At 39.7% G+C, this 20,953-nt stretch overlaps 2 protein-coding genes across 2 annotated transcripts in view; one reads left to right on the plus strand and one right to left on the minus strand.

Moving 5' to 3' along the window:
• LOC113670378 (ankyrin repeat and BTB/POZ domain-containing protein 2) overlaps positions 1-6,345 on the minus strand; it is a 17,937-nt gene extending 11,592 nt beyond the window's left edge. Inside the window, exons 1-6 of the mRNA XM_027186518.2 lie at positions 5,237-6,345; positions 3,739-3,894; positions 3,319-3,583; positions 2,719-2,871; positions 842-1,007; positions 271-360 (exon numbers count right to left, since the gene is read on the minus strand). Coding sequence (XP_027042319.2) covers positions 271-360; positions 842-1,007; positions 2,719-2,871; positions 3,319-3,583; positions 3,739-3,894; positions 5,237-5,843 — 1,437 coding nt within the window. The 5' untranslated portion in view covers positions 5,844-6,345. The remainder of the gene's footprint in view (positions 1-270; positions 361-841; positions 1,008-2,718; positions 2,872-3,318; positions 3,584-3,738; positions 3,895-5,236) is intronic.
• Positions 6,346-7,623: 1,278 nt separating this feature from the next.
• Positions 7,624-20,531, plus strand: LOC113670381 (sodium-coupled monocarboxylate transporter 1). The gene is made up of 15 exons (XM_089183708.1): positions 7,624-9,074; positions 10,174-10,239; positions 10,989-11,040; positions 11,395-11,462; positions 12,112-12,266; positions 12,896-13,036; positions 15,724-15,853; positions 16,165-16,253; positions 16,527-16,639; positions 17,059-17,129; positions 17,369-17,455; positions 18,034-18,269; positions 18,837-18,937; positions 19,295-19,443; positions 19,953-20,531. Exons 1-15 carry the CDS (start codon positions 8,727-8,729, stop codon positions 20,064-20,066), a joined length of 1,920 nt encoding a protein of 639 aa, XP_089039834.1. The 5' UTR covers positions 7,624-8,726; the 3' UTR covers positions 20,067-20,531.
• The last annotated feature ends 422 nt before the right edge of the window (positions 20,532-20,953 follow it).

Raw genomic sequence — 20,953 nt, forward strand, 5'->3', positions numbered from 1 at the left:
AAGGGTGCAGAGGGCTAATGATCATGTTTACCGACCAATAGCGCTTGAGAGTTGCCGCAGTTATTCTTAAAAATATTATTTTAATGACTACTTCACACAAAACCGTAACTTAACTGGGACATGTCTGGCACAGGACACTTTGAATTTCAATGGTCCAATCCCTCGAACACTGTCTTCTATTCAATTTCAACACCATGAAAAAAGCGTCTTGTTTCATAAGCCATCGAAAAAGAAGAAACAAATCTTAAGCAAATATTCAGCAAGTCCCACCTGGGTGTCTAGTAACGCGTGGCACTCTATCAGCCTCTTGACAAGAGCCTCGTTACCATAAGCGCATGCGTACATTAGCGGCGTCATTCCCTAGTGAGATCAAAATTGCACAGTTACAAAGCATCGTGGTTCCATTGAATCGTTCAGTAATAAGTTGAGTGTTGTGAAGCCAGACCCAAAGTGCTCACAACCAACTATAGAGGCAAGCGCAAGGGATGATGTCTTAAAAAAGAAACCCATAAAAACTCGAAGTGAAACCACGCGTGAAAGTGTTAGCAATCAGGTCGCAATCGGTTTAAGCTTTGCCTCTGATTGGCTGAGCTGGTGTTGCAGGTTTCGACCAATCATGGGGCGTAGGAAAGCAAAACTAGAGAAATTCCGGATTGCTTTCGAATTTGTCAGGAACGTTACGCTACTCAAAGATTAAGGATGTGATGTGGCATTCCTCTTTTGCTTTCGCCTAACACGGAATATCAACACAGCTGACCCTTGCGATTTTAAAGATGCATGTCATATGCGAGCTTATAGCCGAAGAAATAAGAAAGAATAATTATTCGCCCATGGCACGTACCTGTAGATTGATAGTGTTGGCTTTCTCAGGTCCTAACATTACAAGAGCCTGCGGTATTACGTCGACTCTTCCGCTTAAGAGCAGGCGCAAGCCCAGGTCTTGCTGAAAGCTAACAGCTGCGGTTGTGGGGGACAGGGAACTAGAGACGGTCAACGAATCTGTGGGGCTTAACAATCAAATATGATCTGATAAAACTTCCTATTAGCCAGCCAAATGGTTACTTAATTGTGAATATCAGTGAAGAGGTGGAGCATGAAATAAAATTAAATAGCCGGTGAGATGGGAATGTATTAAAATGCTTTACAAATATTACAAGCCTGGACGTTGTCCTTAATTAGAGAAATAGTACTAAGCGTGTATCGTTTGGCCCAAAAGTAGCAGTACAAAGCAAAATACATGATACATCTGTCATTAAATTAGAAGATGACCAATTTTTGAGTTATCTTTTGTTATTAAAAAAATAACATCTACGTTAGCGTACAGAAAGTGGTGTGTTGCTCACGCCAATCAAATCGTTAGGGTATGTATCTCGCACAAATCAGAGCGTCGTTTTTGTTCTTTGGTTTGAAAGGTGTTCAAATTTCAACCAAGTAATGGGGGGGATTCGGAGAGAGAGGTTCGTAAATTGGAATCATCTTTTAGAACGAGAAATGTTGGCTTTTCTGTGTTTTTATCGAGTGTTTTACCGCATTTTACGAGAAATTCGACACCACTGGACAGATGAAAGATATCAGGTTACCTATAGTAAACGTGTTACTCATGCTGTGAAAATGGTGGATAGTTGTACGAGAGAAAATGGAGTTCTGTGCATTGTAGCGCGATCATGGTTATTGTTCCTTCACGACGAGAGTGAGTGAAAAATTTTTGAATCAAATATTGCTTGAGGTGTTGATGAGTTGCACCAAACATTTTGATTTGAGCAGTTCTTAACGGCAAGCTGTGTTGCAAGATTCATGATTTGTGGAGTGTGCCGATTATATTTTTCTGGATTGGTTTTCTCGGTGCTATCTCTAGATGAATGTCTGATTAAAATTAACTATGGACGATTTTGTATAAGTTTTCGATGCCTAGAGAAAGTGATCTGGTGGAGTCGTTTGTGTTTGGCCAAGGACGAATTCAGATACCATCGTTAGCATGTTTATTTGATTTTGTTATCTGGAATGAATGATTTACGGAGGTAAGTCAATATGATGTGATCTACTAACGTCGGAAATATATCAAGTCGAAGGAACAGTTTTGGTCTCCGTCCGCATTTTTGTAAACAAATAAACACATACCGCTTAAAAAGATGATAACACGGACCACGTGCAAAGTTTTCAATTGTTTCTCTAATGTTGCGCGGGTTAAATATTCACAAAAATACCTGTGTGTGAGTTAATTCGACATTTTCGTTATTTCCGAGTTAACACTCTTCTTTCCTTTTGTAAGAAGTTAGACATAACTCACAATGTTTCAAGTAATCCACCCACCCCCAAAAAAAATAACTCTTGCATGCATAGCATGCCTATGTTTAATCAAGGATCAACATATTTGTTCCAGTTCAAATCGGCATATTAATCATAATTAGCGATTGTCTTTCATCACGTTTCATCATATTTTCAGCGTTTTTCTCATATTTTTCTGTTTCCCTTAAAATTTATTCATAGTAAAGTCAAGACATGAAAAAAATTTGGAGTCACCTGAAATGGAGTCGTTCCTAGCTTTTAACTTTCCCCTTTTAAGAGTGACCTCAGGAAATTATTCAAAATTATCCTTTGCTCATCCCTTTTACCTAATTCCTTTGACCAAAATCGTGTAAATCGCGATCATTTTCTTGATGCTAAAATTGCTTTGAAATTGGTAAAAGAAGGAAAAAAAATTAAGAAGAGGGAATGTACCACAAAGCTCGAGGCTCACAGTCGTTAAAGGGCAGTAGCAATCTGGCTGCCTGTCTGACGTCATCGTCATCGACGATACTGCTCCCACGGTGTTCGACGTGCAGGCTCGCTACTCTCAGCCACTCTACCAGCGGAGGAAGATGGGAATGTGCACTGCAAACAGAAGATGGTACACCTGTTTAGCAGTTGGTAATTTAGAGGTCAGTAAGCCAGTCTTTAATTCTGCTCTCTGTCTGTTTGCCTGTCTGATCGACCTAGTACTCGTACATGCGGAAGTCAGTGAGTCTGTCCTTCATTCCGTTAATCAGTCTATAAGTCAGCTGGTAACTCAGCTCGTCAGTCAGTCAGTCCGTCAGCAATCAGTCAGCAAGTCACTCAATCACTAAGTCTGCTGGTGGTCAGCCAGTCAGTCCGTTAGCCAGTTAGGACGTCAATAGGTCAATCATGCAGTCTTTCCGTCAGCCAGCTGGCGAATACGTCAATCAGTCGATTTGGCGTTCCATCAGACAGTCAATCGACCATTCATTCGCTGGTCGATCAGCACGTCACTCATTGCCAGATATCAGTCATTCAGTCAGTTAAACTCTGGGATAGACCTACCGTCTCGTAGCTGCCAAAATGTCCGAAATGTCCTCATCAATTTGATGGGAGCACCTCATGAAATAAGACAAAGTGTGCAGTGCATTGGTTGCCCAGTCCACTTGTGACATAAATTTGTTATCTTTGCTTTGGTACGCATCTGAGAAACGCTGTCGAGCCTGGTGTACCAGCTCAGTCAATTCAGCCACTGATGTGACACAGGCAGTCGTCATGCATTTGTCCAATCCCCTCCGCCTTGGTGAACCTGTTTTCGGGCTGCTGAGAGCTGAGACAAAAAAATTAACACCCATGAAAGTTTAACGGTAGCAAACTCCTCTGACGGAAATCTGAAAAAGTCACAAGGGTTTGTGCTTACGGCAGGAAAAAATTAAACTGATAATGCTAGCTCCTGCAATAAATACAGTAAGCATAAGCAAGTACCTTTCTTTGGCGCAGCGTACATCTCGATAGAGTCGGTGATACCAAATGCTGTTCTACCGGAGAGCAGATGATAATATGGCTGGAAAATTCCCCATAAATCACCATCAGTATTGATCCACTCCTCGAGTACTTCGGGAGTCACTTGGTCAATACCCTCTGAAACAATAGTGATCAATTATTAGAATAAGTTACAATCCCTAATCCTTAATTCATGGCCTATAATATGAACGTTTTTTCAGGTGCAGTCTTTGTGCTTCAATTTCATCCTGCAATAACAGGTTCTTTGAAAGAATATTAAAGGATCATTTATACGTAAATCTATGCACACCCCATGTGTCAAAGTTACGTAAAATGCCAAATTCGTTGAGCAGTCTGCACAAATAATATTAAAGCCAGACTTCCATTGAATGATCTTTGTAAGCCCGTAATCTTTGCAGCCCGTCAAGGTAGATAAAGATTATTCGTGATTTGAACGCTTCATTATTACCGGCAGAAAGTCAATACAAATTTTCAGTCCAACCTCAGTAACTCATACATCACATTCCTTTTTGCTCAAGGGTAACAAAAGAGAGAAATATCTAAGCTCTCTTGCTAATCAGATTAACTGTTTCCCTAAAAGAAACCTAAATCAATGGAACAGGTCTAAGTTAGTAAGGGCTAGCTTGGGGGTTGACCACAAAATTTATACATAGCCGCTTTGGAATAAACTGCCATGGTATCTTTTCTGTTTTGTACCTTAATTAAGTGTAAATAACCCAGTATTCTTAAACAAAACCTTTATATCTATAAGAGATTCTATCATTTGAAAAATATATCAATGACGTTTTATTTCTCTTTCGACTAAACCTTCTCCCCTTTTTTAGTAGACGCATAAAACATGTTTCCATGCACGACAAGCTGTATATCAGCTACGCTCCATTGAACAACTGCACTACAAAGAAAAAGCAGTCTTAAAAAGTGGTTGAGGATTTTGTAACGCATGTGGTTAGAAATCTGATCGTTTGTGCTGTCCACACGAGAATATACATGACTCATAGATGAAGAAATAATCTCGGGTGAGATTTGCGACAAAATCGAGCTTTTCGCTTTTTAACACACATCGCACCTAAAATCGATTTTTTTTTTCCCTAGTAAAGCATTACAGTATCAGAAATAGACCCCACTGGGAGCCAGGCAGAATTATCTCCAAGAGATGGAGTAGGTGAAGCGCTTCTCGAGATAATTTTCGCATTTTTAACGATAAAAAAATGCTACTTTGGAGATTCTGACTGATATTGTAGTTATTGGTTTTCAAACCCGTGCTCCCTGGGAGTAGTTCTGTTCTGTTCGTTTTGTCCACGACTGGACAGTGGCCGTGATGGCATTAAAATTTAAATTTACAAACACAAACGGTCAAGGCGGACGTGGTCAAAGTTTACCATCAAAAGCAGCATGGGTAAACATAATTACCATTTCTACTGTATATTAGCATGATTAATGAGCAGATAACAAAGATTACCCAGATTGTTGACAGCTCTATAGACAAGCTCTTCAGCGATGTATTCTAACGTAGCGCTCAGGTAAATTGCTGCCGCGTCATAGATACGAGCGGCTACTTTCATGTTGACCAGCCAGCGAAAAATCTTACCCACTGGAAGAATCAAACCGCAGCGGGTTCTTTTAGACCGACGAAATCTATCGCTGGACATAGAATACAGAGAAAATGCTTTGGACGCTAGTGTCACACACGTCCTAGCCATGGACAGTGAAAGAACCAAGCGAATACTAGTTTGGATCTCGTGCTTAGAACATTTCGAATACCGCACGGAAAGTCGTTTCGCTTCCCGCACGATTCGCAGCAGAGGTCGCTGTAATAGAAACGACACGCGTTCCACAGCTTGTGGAGAAATGGCGCGAAAATGTTCCCGCGTTCTACCGAGGCGAAGAACTTTTGAAATGTCTTGTAGTGTCCATGGAAATTCGTCCAATTGAGGTAGCATAGGCAGCCACACGTCCCAATCGTTCTCTAACTGAGCCACTAGTCCACCATTTCTCGGTGACTTGCTATTTTCTGCCGTCCCTGGGATGAGAAAATGAGAATTCGCCGGTAAATACCACTGCTCCATGGCAAAGAGGTTGGAAGCTACCTTAATTTAACTTTGTCATTCCTTCACGTTTGCATGCAAGCACCACATCCAAATGATTAAGACTAGAAAGGACTTAGCTAATTAAACTGTAAACAGGTAAACGTCTAAACGAATCAAAAACAGGTGAAATTTGATTGACACAATTCTGTGATACTATTGGTATATCTTATTGTGGTGCCAGTAAATAAGGCAACAATCGCAAAAGAAACATTTAAGCCGCGGAGACAATAGTTTGTTTTCATTGCCAGTTAACTTACCTTGGAAAAATGCTTTTTGACATGTATAGAATCACACCGGCGTCATGAAATGTTTCGGAAAGAGACCTTTTCAAGGAAAGTTTGGTCACACTTTCCATCGACATTACCAAGAAAAAATCTCCAGGCGAAAAAGGTGTAGGAAAACTGATCACGTGATCATTTGCCGTCAGCCGGGTTTTCGTAGACCTTTCCTAACGGGCATAGAACAGCCCATTCGCCCTTTTCCCAGCCAATGACGTAAACTCTCAGATTGGCCAATTGACTTAGACATTTGAAATCGCCAAAGCCTGCTCTTGTTACATATTTTAGAGCAACCAAATTCCAATCGAAAAACCTCATCTTTACGGTTATCTCCGCCTGTGGACTTTCATTCGAAAACCGCTTGAAACACATTCCAATAATTGTGGCCTCTTCCAAGCTCCCCCACCACTTCGTGTGGAGAGTGAAGCACATCAGGATTGTGTGTGATTTTCCACACGTATTCGCGTCATACTTGAACAATCTTTCCTTCGTTTTTGCATATCTAGGGTTAATTCTTGCATAAAGTAAGGCACCCTCATGATTGACATTACAGAATCGCGCCCATTGAAAAACGTCGCACGGGAAAATGCAAATAAGCTAGAAAAGAGAAAGAGAGCATGCGTAACTTCACGCAGGCCTGTCAATCCGACTGTCAATCATGTAATCCCCCGTGTACGCAGTGTTCGAAAGTATTGTTTCTTGTGCAGACAACCGAAACGTAGCGCTTTTCATCGAAGAAGAATAGACGTAATTAGTGGCGTTATCTTGATTAGGTTATATTGTTTAAAAATCGGTCAGATGTAAAATTAAATTACCTTTCAAATGCCGGGTTTTCAATTTGTGTTAAGACTCAAATGCGGCAGATTTGCGAGGTTCGACCATCAACTTCGCCAAGAAAGCAAAACATCACAGAAATATTCCTTTTAGTAAAATTTCCGTACTGCCCCATACTATCGTAAAACAAATCTGTTTTCCCAATGGTAAAGTATTGTTTTTGTCACTCTATCCAAGAACTGAACGTATAATGTAGTGTGGGGCTGTGCGAAATTTTACCTTCCTTTTTGGCCCGTTATTGCCGTCAGTTTCAGATAACACGTCGGTAGTCTAATTACTTTTCGAAAAGCTTAAGTATACGTTGTAGATTCCCGATCCACGTAGGTGCACGCTCACGCTCATAAGCTTACGGATGAACACTTCACGCTCTTTTGATATGCAAACGCGGCCCTCGCTCTTTACCGACGAAAAGAGCATTTCGTCACTTTGAAACAATGCTAATTGCTCCAATTGTATCTCCATTGTCTCTAAACGGACGCAAAGCGAAATTTTACAACTCCCGTTTGGGAATTTGTCAATTCAGATCTAAAGCGACCGAAGTTGGCGGTGAGCGTTTGCAACCTCATTCCTAGGTCATTGCGCCCGCAAAGCATCATGGGTACCCCACTCGGGCGACGCTTTTCAATGGGCGCGATTCCGTAATGAACCCGAAACCAGCAATCCAGACTGACGTGCATGAACGAAATCAGGCTTATGTCAACTCCTTTTCGTAAATAGCAACCACCCACAAGTTTATGATGTGAGGTTGACTTGTCAATCTCGAGCAGTTTTTACAACCATTCCTTGGCACGTTCTCTGTAATTTGTACGAAAAGCATGTGTCGCACTCGAATGCTTTCTAATGAAAAATAAAAGCAAGGAGTGTGTGACCACAAATTATCAAACTCAAGTTTCTATTTCAAGTGCTGATTGATTGTTTTTCCGTGTTTTTTTTTTGGTTTCCAAAGAGCACCACGCAGTTATTTTTAGCAGTTGGCCAGAAGTCACGAGGATCAACTTCGTAAATATGAAACACGGGGGTTCTTTGAAATAGCCTCCCGAAAGCTTTTGGACTGCATTAAAAACAGCAACGACAATGAGTTTATTTCAAAAGGTGTCAAGAGATCACATAGATAATCACTTTGTCATAACTGTCTGTTTTGAATGACCTCCTTTATTTTGAGGCCATAACGCGGACGGAGTAAGTTGTCTTAGTAGCGACGTTCCCTCCCTTCGCTGTCGTGCGGTCAACTGATAACAACAAATACACACCATACCCAGCACGCAGGCGATTGATGATTTATAAGCGCTTTATTAACGCGATGAAGCATGTAAATGTTTCATAATCTCGTCCAATGTTACAAATGAAACTTAACATGGTCTAGACAAACATAAGTGATCACATGTCCAGCTATAGTTTTTAATTCAAGTTCACGTGACATCGCGAGCTCAAATATCAACCGATATCTTATCTTTTTCAAAACAACCAATGATTTAAGCAGGATTACATGCTTAACGTCAATGAATACGGTAGTAGTTTCCGGTCGCCGGCCGCGTTTCATTCGCATATCGCTTCTTGGCATTAGTATTTCATGCAAATTCAACGCACTGCACTGAAGTGATTTTCATTGTGTTTGTGACCCATATTAGCATATTGATCCTGGTTGGGTAGAAATACGGTCGACCGTTGGTTCTTCTGAACAATCGCTCAGTACTATACTATAATTGCAGCAAGCTTACACCGCTAACCATTTGCAGCTGGAATCAGAGCCATGGCTGAAGGAAACGATAAGTTTAGCGTTGTCGACTATGTTGTTTTCTCTATCATGTTGCTTATCTCGGCGCTGATCGGGATTTGGTATGGCTGCGGACCGGGTGGAAGGCAAAAAACAACAGCTGAATATCTTCTAGCGAACCGTAAAATGGGTGCTTTGCCTGTGGCAATTTCTCTTCTAGTTTCATACCTCTCAGCTATCACTTTGCTTGGAGTTCCATCGGAGATTTACACCTACGGAGCTCAGTATTATGTGCTGATTCTATCCTACCCCATCATCTGTGGTACCATGGCCATTATATTTGTACCCATGTTCAGACGTGTGAAGATAACATGCGCTAATGAGGTAGGATTTCGCTTTTCCACCGATTCAGTTGCATAACCCAAGTATTATTTTCATTCCACAATCGAGAGAAGCCTTTTGTCCAAAATTTGCGCCCATTATTCGCCTTTGTGTATTTATTAACGACCTCTTAATATTGAGCTTAGGGTTAGGCTTGCGATGTTCTTTTGTTTAGCCTCACGGGGGGGGGGAGCCCGAAACCAGGATGTCCACGACAACGGGAGGCAGATCGAATGTGCCGATACACGACCTAACTGTACTTACTTCAGATAAATTGTCTTATCTCTCTCCGCCATTACTAAATTTAACTACAAATCTCGTGGGAAATCCATCCAATTACATCTTGCAACGAGTTACAATTGTTTTTTTTCCGTTCAATAAATAAATTAAAATCGGCCACAGATGGCTGAACCCGATAACTCTTGTTGAGCTCGTCACGCGTGAGAGACTTTGTCACATTTTTTTCCGCCTTCGATTTGGAAAGCATCAGGGAGAAGGCAAATGTCAGTAATTACACATACAATAATTAATAGAGGTTCCTTTTAGGACCAAAGATTGCACAACTTCCCTAAATACGACAAACCTCAACGGCATTTGTTATTCGATGAGTTGAAGGCATATAACAAGAAATTATTCAGCTTTAAAAAATACAAATAAACAAAACAACGAAACTTAATGAAAATGCAATGATGAACCAAGAAAAATCAAAGCTGCTCAGGGATGTTGAAATACAAGCAAATCACGAAGAAGGACAAGTGTTCAGTCGAGCGTGACTCTGCAGGACTTGAAGCGGTAAATTTAGACCTGGCACACTCCCCAGCTTCAACCCCCCCCCCCCCCTCCCCCTCTCCAGCCATCCGTCTGGAACTTCACTTTCGAGAACCGGTTCTGTGTACAATCGAAAGAAACCTTTGTTCTTTCTGGGCGCATATTGTCACGTGTTTATCTTGTTAACTTTTTTTTTTCTCATTCACCGAGCTTAAAGGAGGGCGAAAGCGGCGTCCAAGCGAAAACACACGGAATGTTTTCTGTTGTCTGCTTCAGCCTTGGTGACTAAAAGGCTTTCTTTCGGTCTGTTCTAACAAGTACCTTTTTCTTTTAGTATTTGGAACGGCGCTTCTCTGTAGGAGTTCGAATGGTTGGTTGCTTGTTTTTCATTCTGGAATACGTAAGTGACAATATATCACTTCCTCATAAATAACTTTGATATAGATAGCGAGAAAAATATTGTATGTTTTTGTAGGCCAAATGTAAACAATTTGGATTAAAATCTTATCATTCGAATTTTACAGAGGATATTATTTCCTGTACATGAAAATAAAACTACTGCATACGAATAAAAATTTAATAATGACTGTTTCCTCTTAGTTTTGGCAAAAAAATGACGATTTCTATGAAATAATTTCTCTGAGAAACAATATTGGACGCTATGCCTGGAAAATATAGAAATATATTTATATCTTACAAGACATAAAAATTAAATTAAAAAAAAAGCTTTTATCTCCAGGTCATTTTGTTATTCGAAGTTGCTTAAACAAATACATCTGAAGGTTGACAGCATGATGTAATACTTAATTATTTCGTTTTTACTGATAGATCATGAAATGAAGTGTATCATTGGGGCGGGGGGGGGGGGGCTTATTCCGTTTCATGCTTGAATCTTAGAAAAATAAACGTGTTCTTTAAACAGTATTTCACGAACCACGAATTCAAAAGGGAAAACTTCAAATCTCAACTAAACTTGTGTTTTTGTGAAATTCATGCATCACGTATGAATTTTAGGCTCAATCATCTGTGACACCCCCATAGTCTATAATAAAGAATGTGAACTTGGAAAATATATTCATCAAAAAGCAAGCATAAGGTTATCCTATCACACAATTCTTCATACAATGTGCCAACTGTTTTATTTTGCAGACCCTGTATTTGTTTGTTGTTCTGTATGCACCTTCCCTTGCATTGGAGGCTGGTAAGATATAAGACAACTGTAAACTCTCAGAGCTGAATAACATGTAACATATCATATTAATATTATTGTATTATCCAGCAAAACAGGTGATGAGAACTCATACATGCATCAGCATGGATATCACACCAAAATCTAATAACTATGTATGCATCTCGCTTACTTTCATTGGAGAATCACCTATCGGATCTTGGAATGTGCTGAAGGCTCAAACTGAATCATTTGTTTTTGAGACCACCATTGAACAGAACCTTTCACCATGAAAGCCACCATGCTATTTTAATTTTTTTTTTTTTTCATTTTCTTTTTTTATCACTAATGACTTAAGAAATTTAAATTTGATTTTTTTATTCTCAGTTGCTGGAATTCCACTCTCTGCATCCATTCTCACAACTGGAATTGTGTGCACATTCTATACCAGCCTGGTAAGTAACCCAAATCATGTGAAGATGATTTATATAAGGTTATCAAAACCAAAAACTGTACTTTTCAACCCTTTACAGCTTACCATCAGTATGCATATTCTCCATACTGTTCTCTATACATTTCCAAAGGAGTTAACGAGGAGAATTTGTTTAAGAATCTAGAGCTTTTAGGTTGATGATCATTTCCTTTATTTTTATGACCTTAATGTGTAATGGGAAACATTGTAAACAGAAATTAGATGCTGGTTACTCTTATGGGTCCAAGAGTACACTCTCCTCACCGATACAAACACATGACAACAGCTGTTAATAGCTAGTTAATTTGTGTGATCAAATTCAGTTGCATGAGAGTGCTTCACAATTCTTTTGTGCATCCTGATGTGCATCCATTGAAGCATAGCAGACAGAATTTCTATTTATAAATCAATTAAATTGCTGTATTAAAAAATGTCTTCCAACAGTTCATGATTCATGCAGCAGCTTTGTGCTCATTAAAACATGAAATACTTTGGAATTTTTAAACGCATTCAAGAAGCCTGAATTGCTCCCTCTTAACTTTGCATTTTCTTTATATCTCCATAAACACACCTTGACACATACCTGAACCAACTATTCACCATTGTTGAGTTCTTAAATATTCTGGTTTCAGGGAGGCCTCAAGGCTGTGATTTGGACTGATGTTTTTCAGTCCATGATTATGGTTGGAGGTCTTATCACTGTGGTGATAGTGGGAAGCAATGAGGTTGGAGGTTTTAATCAAGTATGGAAAATCAACAAAGATTTTGACCGTCTTAACTTCTTTGAGTAAGTAAGACAATCATATCTATTATATCGCTAACAGGGCCTTTGGGCCAGATGAAGCTCATCCTGTGTTCTATGCCTTCTGAAAAAACTCCACTTTAACCCCACTGAGGAAACTATTGCATGGAGCAGGCTTACAAAGATTGTAACTTTTGGCAATGTCGTCACAAAAGACAGCAGACGTGCACCTTCACAGTTGACAATATTTCCCAGTGCTTAAAATTAAACATATCATTCTTGATTCGTGTCAAAGCAAAATCTTAAAGCTATATAACAAATCCTTAACTAACCAATCTTTTTCAGTCAGAATGGCTAGATATTTGCCTTTTTTTTTAAGTTGTAATAGTGGTCAATGTGTATCATAGTAACATTAACAACAATCTATTCTTGACTGTGGATATATGCCAGGATATCAGATATCTCCCTGTCAACATTATTTTTAACCACCAGTACCCATTAACAATACTTGACCATCATTATATACCAAATTGTAAACAATATCTCTGGTCCTCTAAAATTTGGAAACTTACATCATGTTGTATTGAGAGGAGAGCTATACCAACATGAAAAATTTTACTTGATAAATAAGAATTGTACCTGATGTTCATATGATGTGTGGTTCTATCCATCAGCTTCAACCCAGATCCCAAGGTTCGCAACACTTTTTGGACACTGACAATTGGTGGGGCATTTACTGCCATGCCAGTTTGGACAGTCAGTCAGACAGCGGTACAGCGCTTTCTGGCCATCAAGTCATTCAAGCTTGCTAAAAGGTACAAAAACATGTGTGATTCAATTTCCATACAAAGCTTTGGAACACTTGTTAATAGACTGTCAAAAAAAACAAAACCTACATATAAAGAAGCAATTATCCAACAACAGAATGAATTCAAAATAAAAATCATCAAACTGCCTAAAATAAAGGAAATAGGAGTTACAAGTCTTAACCCTTCCATTCCCAGATCATATTAGTAATTCTCCTTACTGTCTGCCATACAATTCTTATAATGTTAGTTCAGAGAACTTGGTATTGGATCAACTTATTTTCCCCAAATTGATATTTTTCATTATTCTTATCACTTGTCTTGTTGATACTGTACTGATATTGTAAGGAGAAATTCTGTCTTGGTCACTCATGGGATGAAAGGGTTAAATGGTTCCAACTAGTTTTGTATCTGATTGGTTAAGATGTGGCACAAGTCTTCATAGCCTACAGTAATACAGAGTGTGGCAGAAAAAAAAACAACAATAATTGACTGTAAACTTCCATTAACTTTCCTTGAAAACTACTCAAATAACATTTGAATGATGACCAGAATAACTCAAAACTTCCCAGCAGTCTACTGCATCAAATTTAAACCTGTTCTTGTGTTTCTCAAAGTGGCCCAAGCAAACGTCCACTTGTGGGAGTTAAAAAGGAGGTACCTTCCAGGAATTTAATATAGTTTTTGGATGACGAACAACTTTCAAAGCAGCAAGATCTAGATCTGAAATACAAGTAGTTCATACTGTTTTCGACAGCACTATTACATACAAATATTGAGTTCCATATTATTTTGGTGAGGAAAACGACTTTATTTGGTTGCCGATGGCACTGAACCGCAAAAAAGTTTTAGAAAATAACGAGAAAAACTCCAAACAGTACGCAGGCATCTTCACATGCAGGTCTCCGTTGATTTTCATTGGAATAGTCTGGCCAGGCCTGGCTATAAAAAGTTTGTACCTGGACATTACAGAATCGCGCCCATTGAAAAACGTCGCACGGGAAAATGCAAATAAGCTAGAAAAGAGAAAGAGAGCATGCGTAACTTCACGCAGGCCTGTCAATCCGACTGTCAATCATGTAATCCCCCGTGTACGCAGTGTTCGAAAGTATTGTTTCTTGTGCAGACAACCGAAACGTAGCGCTTTTCATCGAAGAAGAATAGACGTAATTAGTGGCGTTGTCTTGATTAGGTTATATTGTTTAAAAATCGGTCAGATGTAAAATTAAATTACCTTTCAAATGCCGGGTTTTCAATTTGTGTTAAGACTCAAATGCGGCAGATTTGCGAGGTTCGACCATCAACTTCGCCAAGAAAGCAAAACATCACAGAAATATTCCTTTTAGTAAAATTTCCGTACTGCCCCATACTATCGTAAAACAAATCTGTTTTCCCAATGGTAAAGTATTGTTTTTGTCACTCTATCCAAGAACTGAACGTATAATGTAGTGTGGGGCTGTGCGGAATTTTACCTTCCTTTTTGGCCCGTTATTGCCGTCAGTTTCAGATAACACGTCGGTAGTCTAATTACTTTTCGAAAAGCTTAAGTATACGTTGTAGATTCCCGATCCACGTAGGTGCACGCTCACGCTCATAAGCTTACGGATGAACACTTCACGCTCTTTTGATATGCAAACGCGGCCCTCGCTCTTTACCGACGAAAAGAGCATTTCGTCACTTTGAAACAATGCTAATTGCTCCAATTGTATCTCCATTGTCTCTAAACGGACGCAAAGCGAAATTTTACAACTCCCGTTTGGGAATTTGTCAATTCAGATCTAAAGCGACCGAAGTTGGCGGTGAGCGTTTGCAACCTCATTCCTAGGTCATTGCGCCCGCAAAGCATCATGGGTACCCCACTTTTCTCGGGCGACGCTTTTCAATGGGCGCGATTCCGTAATGAATCCAAAGAATATAAACTATACTCTCTCTACAGCCTACCTTTCGCTATCAAGCTTAACTTTTTAGAAGAAGTCCCCACCTCGCTCTGTTAGGTTCTTCGTATAGACTCTCACGCTCAATTTATCTCTTAGTTCTTCCATTTTGCATTTCGACGAAAGACACGTGACAGCTGACACGCGACTGTCACGTACTTGTCGTTTGACATCAGGGAGATCAATTCTTTTTCTGGAAAACAAATTAAATTGAAGAATTAAAAATGAGGAAAAACGCTTGCTAATTCGCAAGAGATTCTAATACAATTTTCTTGTCATCATTCTTTGGTGTTAATTGATTAACAAGTTCATCAACAGGCTGAAATGAAATGCAGCCCTCTTCTACAGGTATAACAAAAATTAGGATTAAAAATTGTTTATTTAGAGCAATTTTTCATTTAGAGACGAAAGTAATCCAAGATTGCCTTCGTTTGCTTCACTTTGCTTTGTGATTGGTCTAGAAAAAAAAGCGCCTCTCTCACAACCAACCAGATGCAAAACTAACATCATCCAAGACTTGGTCGCCTGCGTTTTCCCGCGCTTTAGGCGGCGTGCTTGTTCTTTCTTTGAGTTCTCATTGGCTCCTCAGGGTATTTCCTTTCTTTTGATTGGCCGTTGAGTTTGGGTTTTCACAATGCTCAATCGAAAAGCGTTCTAATTCGTTTCATCTATCCTTTCAGCTTGTCAGTCATCTATTTATCTAACGACATATTTATTCAATCGTTTATTTATTTATGAAAATTTCTGTTTCTCTCTCCTTAGAGCGGTGTGGCTGAATGTCCCTGGACTGATCTTGATTGTGACTCTCTGTTTTTTTGACGGACTGGTTATTTTTGCCAACTATGCTTTCTGCGATTTACGAGTAGAAAAGAAAATCACAAGCAATGACCAGGTAAATTTCTCGTGTAAAAACTTTTAATATCGCTGCTTACCAATGGACATCCTCGAGTCTTTTGGTGAATAATTCCTTGATTTATTACTCGATTGATCAAAACAAGTAAAGAAATTATCCTAGCAAGTGAGCTGCTTCCATTAAAGAAATCTCAAAGAAGAACCCTGCAAAAAAGAGAAAAAAATCAGAGATTCGAACCTGTGCCTCCCAAAAATAAGTTGGGATCACTTCTTTACTTATGCCGCATCTGCAGGTCAAGAAATTATTTATTGCATTTAATTGCGATTAATTAACCTATAATTTCCCTTTAGACTCTCCCGTATTTTGTGATAAACAAGCTTGGACACTTGAAAGGGCTGCCGGGAATGTTTACAGCTGTCCTTTACGCAGGAGCTCTCAGGTATTGTTTAGATGAAATGTGAATGCATACATGATTGAGTGCGAAGCGCACTTTTCGTTGTAAGCGGAGGGCAGTATTCAAACTTCCCGGCTTTGTCTTGAGTTGTTCTCTTCCCGCGGGCCACATTACCACAGCTCGCGCGTCGCAGACTGTTTTTTTCGCTGATTTCGTTTGACGTGTGCAAAGTGATAAGTTAAGAAGATGTGGCTCTTGAAGTTTAGTGCACCAATGGTTGTTTTAATTTATCTCGAGTGTTATACTTTTGATGAACAGCACTGCTTCCTCTGCTCTGAACGCCATGGCCCTGGTCAGCTTGGAGGATGTTGTCAAAAAGAAAGTCCCGGATATTACTGACTCTGATGCTGCCAAGCTGTGCAAGATAATTGGTCAGTCATTTACGGTGTTATTCTCTTCATCGTTTTGAGATATGTTAATCTACGTTTATATGATAAGCTGAATTATATGCATACGTTATGGTTGGTTCTTTCTAATGATCTGTTGGGGGACAGACACAAATATTATGTCACCATGAACAACATTTTGCCTTCTTATCATGTATAACAAATGGATTCCATGTTGCCGCGCGTCTCCACAGAAATTTATCACAGATGACGTCAAAATGGGGAATGAACATCAGTGACACACTCGTCTGCGCCTTGTGAGCCCCCTTTTGTATTCACATTTGATGTCATCTGTGATCTTTTACTGAACATACGTACGACAACATGGAATCTATTTCAGTTAATTGGAAGAGCGATTTCAGTGTTACGCAGAAGTTAGACTCAAACCTTCCTTTTTTTTGCAGCTCTGACATTTGGTGTGATCGTCATTGGAGGCGCTTTCGTCGTGAAGTATGTTGGAACTATGGTTTTGCAGGTATGTTTTTGTATTACGGTGTCTTCAATTGCCGACTTCTTTTTAATAGCCGGTACCACGCAAGGCTCTCTCTTTGCGACCACTGTTTGTTACTCGCCGATTCTCTAATCTTTCGGTCAGTGACAGAGGTCTCGGACCTGGCCATCTGTTCACTGACTCAACATAGATCGAGAGTCTCTTGCGAAAATCTCTATGTAAACTCCAATTTATGTTCAACTGTCCTTGCTATTTCAATCTAGTTGGCTTACAGCATCTTCGGAATCTGTGGTGGTCCATTGCTAGGAATATTTCTCCTTGGAATGTTTGTTCCACGCGCAAACTCAAAGGTATGCTGACACACTGTCTCTTAGGACATAAGCATGATTACGTAACAACACCAGCGAGCGTTGCAAGCTTGCCCTGTGTAAGTGAGGAATATTCAATTTAGTATCCAAAAAATGCGGAATTGCTTTGTTTTTGCTTTACTTCGCTTTGTGATTGGTCTGTAAAACTCGTGCCGCTCTCTCAGCCAATCAGATGGAAAAGTAAAACCAATCGCGACTTGGTAGTCTGCGTTTTTCCGCGCTGCAGGCAGTTGGTTGTTTTTACTCTAAGCTCTCATTGGCTCTTGAAAGCACTTTCCTTTCTTTTGATTGGTCGTTGCGATCACTTTGGTTTTGGTTTTAAGACACTCAATACAAAAGCGCCCAACAGCAGCACTTTTTTGGTTGCGCAACGCTTCAGTCTCGTGCCGCTTCAACTACGCAGCGAGTTAATTTACGCGCCGAGAGAAATTACTCGCTTTGTGAATCACACCTTGCGCACTTCGTGCGGCAAAGCATCTGGCTGAGTGGGCTTTGCCAAAATAAGGGATCGTGTCAACATCTGAAGTAGACGATTTGAACCATTTCAATATCAATTGCAGGGTGCCTATTTTGGTGTGTTCACCGGAGCTGCTCTAACCACGTGGGTTTTCCTCGGATCCGTATTGTTTCCCCCTAACAAATACCCAGGTCTCCGCTCGGTTCAGGGATGTGAGTTTTATATTAATGCGTCACTTGCCAACAGCACATATCCTGATGGCTCCTACAACAACGCATCAGCCAAGATTTTGGACCAGTATGGAGATGGATTAATCAGAAACGAATTCAAAGGCCACAGGTATTCCTTGGGTGCAGAAGTTATGAAAAAAAATTGAGATACCTTTCGGTGACTGCCTATTTAGCAATTTCCCCCATCTTCATCGGCGATCTTCAAGGTCTTTGAAAGCAATATATGGGGGGGGGGGGGGGGAGGGCATGGCTTTCGAACAGGCCTTCATTATTAGCGCTGCAGCCGACACGCGTATCTCTCACCACGGGAAGATTTGAGATGAGCTGAGGAGAGGTTTAACGGGGGTCTGGCTCTATCAATGATAATGACCATTGCAGACCTCTTATCGCCTAACGTTGCTAAATGCATCATACTTTGCCGCGGTAAAGGGCGTGCTCGAAAGCTAAGAGATTCTATAATCTTATTCTCCATTTTAGTAAACAAAGGAACATTTTCGAGGAGAAGGAGTGATTACTTGATGGGGAAGTTGTTTTAACAGTCGCGCTAATCGATCTTGGAATCTTGCCCTAAGGGCTCTTTTAATTAAACGTTAAACATAATACATGATTAATTTTCAATGTAATATATTCTCTGTAGATTTATGACTAATGGTTTTTTGGTGTTTGTTTTCTTTAGTGCGGCCATCGCTGATTTCTACAGCATGTCCTACCTGTGGTTTAGTGCCCTGTCTGTTCTCACTTCCTTCACCGTTGGATGCATAATGAGCCTCATTCTTGGTGGGTTTATTTTCAGATGGCTGGATCCCCACATTATCTACTTTCTGTTACGATACAGGCCCCCAAAGAGGCCAATTAAGTCTTCCCTTTGCTACGGTACGATCAACGCAAAAAAGATTCGTTTTAATTCGTTGCCCGATTCTCGATTGAGAGTCGACAAACAGTAACCCTACATTGCTTTGGTTTCTCTATTCTAAGTTGTCTCAGGCTTCTTGCGATATTTCCCTTTCTTCTGTTTGGCCAATTTGAGTACCTCGGGTTTGATTTTACGACACTCAGTCGAAGTGCGCTCAATCTGGTAGAGCGGTACGTAAAATATATCTATTAGTCTAATGATGATTCTGTATTGTATTAAAGAAACTAAAGAGGATAAGGAGAAAGAGATCGACCCTAAGCTACTGTTCCCGCTAAAGGAATGGCTGTGGTCCTTCCTTCCTGGCCATTCTTTCAAATGGGACTTCGAAGATGAGGAGGAGGAGGATGAAGTGGTGCCTATTCATGAGGATGTAAGACACTAACACGTTTCTAGTTTACAAAATTTATAGAAAAAAAAAACATCACCCAACTGCACTAAGTAAAGTACAAACAACGCGCGAGTCGAGTGTAAATATCCTGTGATCATAGCTTAAGAATAATCTCGATTTTGGAAACGAGCACGTGGCAATTAATAAAACCAAAAGAAAGGTAAAAAAAACGAGCGATAAATTTTACTTTGAGTAACGACTACGAGCTAGATAAAATAATCACAAAACAAGTTATTGCTTACCAACGTTCGCGGGTCATGATTACTTTATCGAGGATTACAGTATAACTTGCCTTCTATTCAAAAACGATCTTGAACACGCGGGGTTATATTTTGAACTGAAACGCTAACTATAGTTTTCAGTCTAGAAAGAACTAATCACGGGGCGTCAACCTCACCAAAAAATATTTCGCAGCTTTTCTCGGGAGCGGTAACACTTAGCTTCAACGGAAGCAGTTACACGAAGATGACGCAGTCTTTGTTACTTTGCAGGAGATCAAGGTCAACTGGGATGACACTCCGCCGGTAGATTCGAAAGGCAAACAGGAAAAACTCGAAATGGGAAACTTGTACACCAATAATTTGATGGAGAATGGCAATATGTAATGACACGTAATTTGTACGACCGCATTTACAATTTCATTTCCGTCTCCAACTCCATATTTTTATAATTGCTTTTGAAGTTAAGTTAAAGCGTTTTTTGGGCTAATTGCTGTCATTTACCTTTGTAAAATTGTTAGCGGTTGGAGTAAAGAAAGACGGCCTTTATGTCGATAGTAACCTTAGATAATGTTGTAAACTGGGACAAGAAAATTAAAAAAACCATAACATTAATGTGTTCGCCCCAGAATTGAAGTATATCGCCCTTGAGGTTTTGCCATTTAATTTAGACGAAAAATGGCTATTTTCTTCATTTCTCTGTGTTAGTATTTAAACTTGCTAATTCCGACGAAAAAGTTTTAAATTCAGCGAGCATTGCAGATTAGTGTGAGATGTTTTTGACTGTCATGCGTTTGGTAATCTGTTAAGACAAATCACAATTTTTTGCATTAAAAAATTAAAAGGTCCAAAGTTCTCATGTCATTTCCCAGATAAAGAATGAATTGAATTTAAATAAACAACTTTGATACGTTAATTTTTGATGTATAAAACAATTACAGAACGAGACGGAAATAGGCTACAGCAACGCAAGTCATATAAATAAAATTATATAAATTTTGTGATATTTACTCATTTTCAACGATGTTTTTCCCAGTAGAGAATTGACTTCGATGGTCTTTTATCTTAGGGGCAACAACAGAATAAACAGTGCGAAATCTGTAACTTTTTTATCGTTATTCTTGCCCTTCATCAGGAATCTCATGCTGTTTTAGTTGGAGCCGATCCAAAGTCCACAAAAATTGAGGAAGGGTTTGGTCTTATGCAATCAGCAGTTGCGTTTTCGTGTTCATGCCTCGAAGACCGATCATTTCACTAAGTGTTTTTTTAATTTG

Source organism: Pocillopora damicornis, chromosome 10 (genome assembly GCF_964200805.1).
Source record: "Pocillopora damicornis chromosome 10, jaPocDami1.2, whole genome shotgun sequence".
NCBI classification, from domain to species: Eukaryota; Metazoa; Cnidaria; class Anthozoa; order Scleractinia; family Pocilloporidae; genus Pocillopora; species Pocillopora damicornis.